This window comes from Petaurus breviceps, unplaced genomic scaffold (genome assembly GCF_028583685.1).
Source record: "Petaurus breviceps papuanus isolate PSGF00001 unplaced genomic scaffold, PetGlider_PUasm1.0 176, whole genome shotgun sequence".
In the NCBI taxonomy this organism is placed as follows: Eukaryota; Metazoa; Chordata; class Mammalia; order Diprotodontia; family Petauridae; genus Petaurus; species Petaurus breviceps.
Window position 1 is genome coordinate 31,881,193 of NW_027185771.1, and position 8,920 is coordinate 31,890,112.

An 8,920-nucleotide genomic window follows, 5' to 3' on the forward strand; every position below is an offset into this window, starting at 1 on the left:
ATATATATATATATATATATATATATATATATATATATATATATATACTTATTTACATGTTGTATCTCCCAATAGAATGTGAGCTCCCTGAAGGCAAGGGTTATTTTAATTTTTCTTTATATCCCCAGTTGTCAGCACAGTGTCTGAAGCATAGTAAGTGTTTAATGAATCCTCCTTGACTTGACTTGACTTATTCTTTCCCTAATAGTTGTACTTACTTACTACACCTTTCTTCATTCTGTTGTTTGGAGTGTTTTTGAGTTATATATTCTGTTATCTACTATTGTTTATGCAAGAATCCCTCCACTGATTTTCTTTCATTGAACATTCATGTTTTTTCTTGATGCTTTGTAATTTATATTTAGAAGCTCTGAATGGTTCTCTTGTATTATTTTTTGACAATAAAGTAAACATACTTTTTAATTTTCATGTTTTTCTAAAAAAATTATGGCTTTTATCTCTGAACATTCTGTCTCATGGTAGTCACTTTTTCTCGCATAAAATTCATATGCCCTATTATGTTGTTGCTTTATATCTCTCCTGCCAAATTTGTCTCCATTTCAATAAGTCTGGTGATCCAAATCTGTTCCTTTTCTCATTTCTTTAGATGTGATCTCCATCCCATTTGTTACCTAATATCATGATTGGGTTTTTATAATTCTCATTAAGAACTCTCCATTCAAAACTATACTGATCCCTAATGACTTCTTTGACGAATTTCATTTCTCTTTCAAACCATTCTGAGGTGCTCTCTTGTGGGGTCAAAGGATTCTATATTTCATAAGGCATTGGTTCACTTTACTTTGAATTATAATATTTGTTAAAAGAGTTTTTTAGAGTCCAAGAACTTAGACATCATTAGTTCTGATTTTGAATCACTTCTGTTTATCTACTTTTTTATACTCTATGTTTTTATTCCTCTTTGATGTTTCAGGATTCTGTTGGTTTTACTCCATCACTTACTTTCTGGACCCTTCAAGCTTTGGCTACAAGGCTTCCTATTCATGCTTATAAGACTTCAGATGATCAATTTATTCTGGGCAGAGCATGTTGCTGCTTGGAGTCAAAACCAAACAGAGATGCTCATGGAAAATGGAGTTTTTGCATAGTAGTCTTTCTTCTGATGAAGGAGTTGTTAAAGAAGGTGAGAGGGAAGTAAAAAAAAAGTCTGGTCCATAAGCTCATTTTTATATAAATGATGCAGATGGGAGATTCCTCTGAGTCCCACTTAGTTTATCTGTAATTCCAGATACTAAGAACCAATCAGGAAATCTTTGTGTTCTTTCATCAAGTAATCACTGGTCATATGATGCATGAAAAATTGCCTTTCAGATGCCTCCAAACAAATAAATAAAAAGTAGCCTAAGAAGAACTGATTGGGAGAATCCCTTTCTCAGTTCAATGACCTTCTGAGCATTTATGTTTAAACAACTCCTGCCCTAAAGGGGCTCACATTCTAAATAGGGAGAGACAACATGCAAATAACTATACACATACAGTATGTATAGATTAAAAATTGGAACACAATTTGACATTATAGGACTTTCCTCATCAATATAGTACTTTTTTGTGTAACTCTTGAGAAATCACTTAACCTCTTTACAACTCAATCAATAAGCAGATCTTGGGACAGATCCCTAGGATGCCCCACCAGAGGCCTCTGTCTAGGTTTATATCACACCACTGTTCACGATTCTTTTGGTTCCAGTTATCCAAACAATTTTAATCCATTTTACTGAATTACCTATTCAATGTCATTTCATTTTATCCACATGGATAACATGAAAGACTGCCTCGTATGCCTTGCTAAAAGTTAATCAAGAAACATTTGTTAAGCACCTTCTAAGTACCAGGTACTATGATAAGTGCTGGGGATACAAAAAGAGTCAAAAGAAAATCCCTGCCTTCATGAAGCTGACAGTTTAATGAGGGAAAAACTATGCAAACAAATATAAACATAATAAACAAGATATAACTTTACACCCATCAGATTGGCAAAAATGATTGAAGGGGGAAGAAAAAAGTGTTGGAGGAAATGTGGAAAAATTGGGACACCAATTCATTGTTGGTGGTGAATTGATCCAACCATTTTAGAGAGCAATCTGGAATTATACCCAAAGAGCTATTAAACAACCTGTACCCTTTGATCCAGCAATACCAATATCACTTGCATTTCCAAAGATGATTAGGGGGAAAGGAAAAGAACCTATATGTTAAAATATTTATAGTAGCTCTCTTTATGGTGGCAAAGAACTGGAAACTGCCCATCAATTGAAGGATGACTAAACAAGTTGTGGTATATGATTGTAATGGAATACTACTTTGCTATAAGAAATGATGAGCTCAATGATCTCAGAAAACATGGAAAGACTTACATGAAATAATGTAAGTAATGGGGTAGTGGGGGAGGGAGGAAAAAAATTTGCATGATAACTATATTGTATACTTAAAAGAAGTAGCAAGTTGTACATAGTAGACTTGCTATTTCATGTGCAGTCATCTTTTTATTATGTTATATTATGGAAATGCTTGTTTTATTCTACAAATTAAAAATAAAACAATTTTTAAAAGATAAATAAGAATTAATTAAAAGAGAGAAGGCACTAGAATTAAGAGGGGTTGGAAAAGGCTTCCCACAAAAGATGGGATTTTAATTGGAATTTAAAGGGAATCAGGGAAGTCAGTAGGCACAGTTAAGGAGAGTATTCCAGGCAAAGGGGAGAGCCAAAGATAATGCCCAGAGCCAAGAGATAATGTCTTGTTTGTGGAGAAGCAAGGAGGTCAGTGTCACTGAATCAAAATGTATGTGGAAGGGAATAAGGCATAGGAAGACTGCAAAGATTAGAGGCATACAATGTCTCAGGATTGGGAAGAGAAGTGAGAACGATGCAAGAAAATTATGAAATGAGAGTCAACAGCCTGACTGAGGAAAATAATACCTTAAAAAACAAACTCAAATGGCAAAGGAGACTCAAAAAGGCAATGAGGAGAAGAACACCTTAAAAAGCCGAATTTGCCAGATGGAAAAAGAATCTCAAAAGCTCACTTAGGAGAATAATTGCTTCAGAATTAGATTGGAGCAAATGGAAGCTAATGACTTTATGAGAAATCAAGATGCTGTTAAACAGATCCAAACAAATGAAAGAATAGGAGGCAATGTGAAATATATCATGGGAAAAACCACTAACCTGGAAAATATATCCAGGAGAGATAATTTTAAAATTATTGGACTACCTGAAGGCCATGATCAAAGTAAGAACCTAGAAATCATCCTCCAGGAAGTTCTCAAAGAAAACTGCCCTGATATTTTAGAACCAGGGGGCAAAATAGAGGTTGAAAGAATCCACCAATCACCTCCTGAAAAAGATCCCAAAAAGAAAACTCCTAGGAATATTATACCCAGGTTCCAGAATTCCCAGATTAAGGAGATAATATTACAAGCAGCCAGGAAGAAACAATTTGAATCAGGATAACCCAGGATCTGGCAGCTTCTACACTGAGGGATAGAAGGGCTTGGAATATGATATTCCGGAGGTCAAAGGAGCTGGGATTAAAACCAAAAGTCACCTACGCAGCAAAACTGAGTATCATGTTTCAGGGGAAAATATGGTCATTCAGTGGAATAAAGGACTTTCAAGCATTCTTGATGAAAAAAACAGAGTTGAATAGAAAATTTGACATTCAGATACAAGAAGCAAGAGAAGCATGAGGCAGTAAACAGGGAAAAGAAATCATAAGAAACTTATCAAAGTTTAACTATTAACATTCCTACATGGAAAAACAATAATTGTAACTTATGAAACTTTTCTCAGTATGAAAATAGTTGAAGGGAATAGAAATATATATGTCTATGTATGACGGTATATGGGCATATGAATACATATGTGAATGTGTGTATATATGTTTACAGGTATACATAGATAGAGGGCACAGGACCAATTTAACAGGAAGGGATGATACTTAAAAGGTGAAATTTAGAGGTGAGAGAGGAATATAATGAGAGGAGATGGGGAGAGACACAATGGGGTAAACTGTCTCATATAGAAGAGGCAAGGGGAAATGGTTACAATGGAGGGGAAGAATAGGAAGGCAAAAGGGAATGGGTAAACCCTATTCCCATTGAATTTGGCTTGGGGAGGGAATGAAATACACACTAAATAAGGTATATCACCCTACAAGAGAGTAGGGGGCAAGGGGATGAGAGAGGGGATGATGGAAGGGAGGGCAGGCTGGGCGGGGAGGGAAGTTGGAAGCACCCACTTTTGAAAAGGGATGGGTTCAAAGTAGAGAATAGAACAAGTGGGAGGTGTGATAGGAGGGAGGGAAATATAGTCAGTCTTTTACAATATATCTACTATGTTATTGTTTTGCATTAGCCACAGATGTACAACCTATACTGAACTGCTTATCTTCCCAGTAAGGGTGGGTGACAAGGGAGGAAGGAAATGAATTTGGAATTCAAAGATTTAAAATAAAATGTTTAAATATATATACTATTATTAATACTATTTTACATATAATTGTAAAATAGGATATACAGGCACTGGGGCATAGAGATCCACCATGCCCTACTGGGAAAGTCAAAAGGGATATGGGAGAGAGAGATTGGAGGAGGGGATATGCTGTGGGACTGCTATTTTGGGGAGGTGGGTAGGAGGAAAATGGGGAGAAAATTTGTAACTCAAAATCTGGTGGAAATAAATGATGTAAATCAGAAAAGAAATAAAATAAAATAATGAATATGAAAAAAGTAAAAGATTTAATCCTAAATTATAAGTAAATAAAAGGAAATCATAGAAATAATTACTAATTTCACTAAAGAGATAGACAATAATGAGCCAACATACCAAAATTAATGGGATGCAGCCAAAACAGTACTTATGGAAAATTTTACATATCTAAAGGCTTGCATCAATAAAATAGAAAAAATCAACAAATTTGGAGTGAAATCAAAAAAATTAAATACCCAATTAAACAACAAATTGGAAATCCTGAAAATCAAAGGAGAGATTAATAAAGTTGAAAGTTTAAAAAATGAACTATTAAATAAAACCAAGAGGTGGTTTTATTAAAAAAAAAACAGTAAAATAGATAAACCATTGGTTAATTTTATTTTTTTAAAGAGAGAGGATGGGCAGCTAGGTGTCACAGTGAATAGAGAACTGACCACCCAGGAGGACCTCAGTTCAAATCCAGCCATGGACACTTAACACTTACTTGCCATGTGACCTTGGGCAAGTCACTTAACCCCAATTGCCCTGACTTCCCCCACCAAAACAAAAAAATTAATAAAACAAAAAGAGAGAGAAAAAACAAATTAAGTTTCACAAATGTAAAGGGTGAATTTGCCACAAATGAAGAGGAAATTAAAATAGTATTAGGCACTATTTCTCCCAATTATATGCCAATAAATGTGACAATCTAAATAAAATAGGTGAATATTTACAAAAATACAAACTGTCCAGATTTAAAGAGGAGGAAATATCTCTATCTCAGAAAAAAAAAAATTGAAGAAGCTATCTATGATTTTCCTAAGGAAAATAATAAAATCCAGAACCAGAGGGGTGGCCAGGTGGCTCAGCGAGTAGGAGCACCGGCTCCAGTGTTGGGACGACCTGGAGATCGAATCCCGGGCTCAGACACTCAGCACCACACCCAGAAATAACTGGCCGTGTAACCTTGAGCAAGTTACTTAACCCCGATTGCTAAAAAAAAAAAAAAATGCTTGAAAGTCCTCTATTTCATTGAATGATCATATTTTGGGGCGGCCAGGTGGCTCAGCTAGTAAAAGCACCGGCTCCAGTGTCGGGATGACCTGGATCAAATCTGGGCTCAGATACTCAGCACCACACCCAGAAATAATAACTGGCCGTGTAACCTTGAGCAAGTTACTTAACCCCAATTGCTTTAAAAAAAAAATCCAGAAGCAGATGGATTCACAAAGGGATTCTACAAAACATTTAAAGCACAATTGATTCCAATACCAAATAAGCAAAGGAGTCCTACCAAATTTTTTTTACAACATAAATGTTGTGCTTATACTTAATACAGGAAAAGCAAAAAAACAGAGAAAGAAAACTAAAGATCACTTTCCCCAATGAATATTGATGCAAAATTTTTAAATAAAATGCTAGTAATGAGGTTATAGCAATAGATCACAAAGATCATGCATTATGACCAGGGGGGAGTTATACTAGTAATGCAGGGATGATTCAGCATTAGGGAAACTATCCCCATAACTGACTGTATTAATAACAAAATCAACAGAAATTATATGATTATCTTAGTAGATGCAGAAAAAGTATTGACAAAATACTATACTTATTACTATTAGAAACACTGGGAAGCAAAGAATAAATAAATCTTTCTTTCAAAGTATAAGTATTACCTATCTAAAATCATCAGCAAGTCTTATGGGGGGAAAAAGTCTTCCTAGTAGGACCAGAGTGAAATGAGAATGCCATTATCAGCACTCTTACCAAATATTATATTAGAATGCCAGTTAGAGTAATGGGGAAAGAAAAAGGAATTAAAGGAATTTGAATATGCAATGAGGAAACAAAATCATCATTCTTTGTAGATGGTTTGATGGTATACCAAGAGAATCACAGAGAACCAATCAAAAACCAGTTGAAATTCTTAACAACTTCAGCAAAGTTGCAGGATATAAAATAAAAACACATAAATTGTCACTATTTCTATATATTTCCAACAAAATCCAGCAGGAGGAGATATAAAGAGAAATTCAATTCAAAATATAACCAATATAAAATACAAGGGAGTCTACTGGTCAAGACAAACCCTGAAACTATATGAACACAATTACAAAACACTTTACTTGCAAATAAAGTCAGATCTAAACAATTGGAAAAATATTAATTGCTCATGAGTAGGCTGAGCCAATATAATAAAAATTACAATTCTACCTAAGTTAGTTTAGTTATTCAGCATTGTATCAATCAATCTATCAAAAATTATTTTATAAAACTAGAAAATATAATAACAAAATTCACCTGAAAGTAAAAAAAAGTCAAGAATATCAATAGAATCAAATTTTTAAGTGTGAAGGAAGGTGGCCCAGCAGTACCAGATCTCAAATTCTATTATAGAGCAGAAATCATAAAAATATTCTGCTACTGACTAAGAATTAGAGTGGTGAACCAATGAAATAGATTAGATACACAATACCTTGTAGTAAATGACCATAGTAGTCAGTAGTTCGATCAATCCAAAAACCAAAATCTGGGGGACAAGAATTCAATAGCTGCCCAAAAAAATTCTTGGGAAAACTGGGAAGTAGTTTTGCAGAAAGTAAGTATAAACCAACATCTCACACCATACAGTAAAATAAGGTCAAAAGGGGTACATAGTTTAGACATAAAATATGATGTCATGAGCAAATTAGGAGAGCATAGAATATCTTACTGTCAGATCTGTGGATAAGGGAGGAATTTATAACAAAACAAGAGATAGAAAGCATTAAGGGATGTAAATGGATAATTTTGATAAAATTGAATTAAAAAGATTTTGTACAAACACTCATTACAGCCAGGATTAGAGGGAGGGCTGACACAGCAAATTTCTTTGCTAAAGGTCTAATTTCTCAAATACATGGAGAACTGAGCCAAATCTATATGAATAAAAATCATTTCCCAATTGTTAAATGGTGAAAGGATATAAATATGCAGTTTTCAGAAATAAAAAGTTAAAATTATCTGATCATATGAAAAATACTTTGCCACTACTGATTATGAAAATGCAAATTAAAACAATTCTGAGGTACCACTTTACACCTATCAGATTGGCTAATATGACAGAAAAAGAAAGAGATAGCTATTGGAGGGCATGTGGAAAAACTGGAACACTAATGCTCTGCTGCTGGTCTTGGATCTATGCCAAAACAATATATACTTTTTGACAAAAAAACATTACTACTATGTCTGTATCCCAAAGAGATTTTTTTAATGGAAAAGGATTAATATGTACATAACTATTTATAGCAGCTCTTTTTCAGTGGTGACAAAGAATTAGAGATTGAGGATATTCCTATTAATTGGAGAATGGAAGAAAAAGTAGTGGTTTATAACTGTGATAGAACACTATTGTGCTATCAAAAATGGTGGGCAGGTTGGTTTCAGAGAAATCTAAAAAGATTTGTATGAACTGATACAAAGTGAAATGAGCAGAACCAAGAGAACAATGAACACAATAACAATAATATTGTACAATGATAAACTGTGAATGACTTAACTATTGTTAGCAATACAATGATCCAAGACAATTCAGAAAGACTAATGAAGAAAAAATGCTATCCATCTCCAGAGAATGAACTGATAAAAGTATGTATGCATACCAAAGCATGCTTTTTTTTTACTTTATTTATTTTAATTGGTTTTATTGGTCTCTCTGTTGTTGGTTTTTTTTTCAAACATGGCTAACATGGAAATGTGTTTTGCATGACTGCATATGGACGTATAATCTATATCAAATTACTTGCCTTCTCAAAGAGGAAGGAAAGCGTGAAATGGAGAGAACTTGGATTTCAAATTTTATAAATAAATCTTTAAAATTGTTTTAAATGCAATTGGAAAAAAATCTAGTTTTTTTTAAGTTGTGGAAGAAAAAGGAGACTCCTTGGGCTTAAGTTTTCCTCACATAGAATCATGGATGAGATGTGGAATTAAGTACCTTCAGGTTTTCCCAAAAGTTTTCTCAGGGCCATTTTGACCTCTTTATTCCTCAAGCTATAGATGAGAGGGTTAAGGGCAGGTGTGAAAACCACATAAAACACAGAAACAATCTTATTGTATTCTGGAGAGGATAGAGACTTAGGCTTTAAGTAAAGAGACATTATAGTCCCAAAAAATAGGGTGACAACCAGAAGGTGGGAAGAGCAAGTAGAGAAGGCTTTCCTGCGTCC

General features: G+C 34.2%; 1 protein-coding gene across 1 annotated transcript in view; it reads right to left on the minus strand.

Moving 5' to 3' along the window:
* Window positions 1-7,009: 7,009 nt before the first annotated feature.
* Window positions 7,010-8,920, minus strand: part of LOC138159558 (olfactory receptor 8A1-like) — a 2,611-nt gene continuing 700 nt past the window's right edge. Inside the window, exon 2 of the mRNA XM_069085910.1 lies at window positions 7,010-7,013. Within this exon, the coding sequence (XP_068942011.1) occupies window positions 7,010-7,013 (4 nt within the window). The remainder of the gene's footprint in view (window positions 7,014-8,920) is intronic.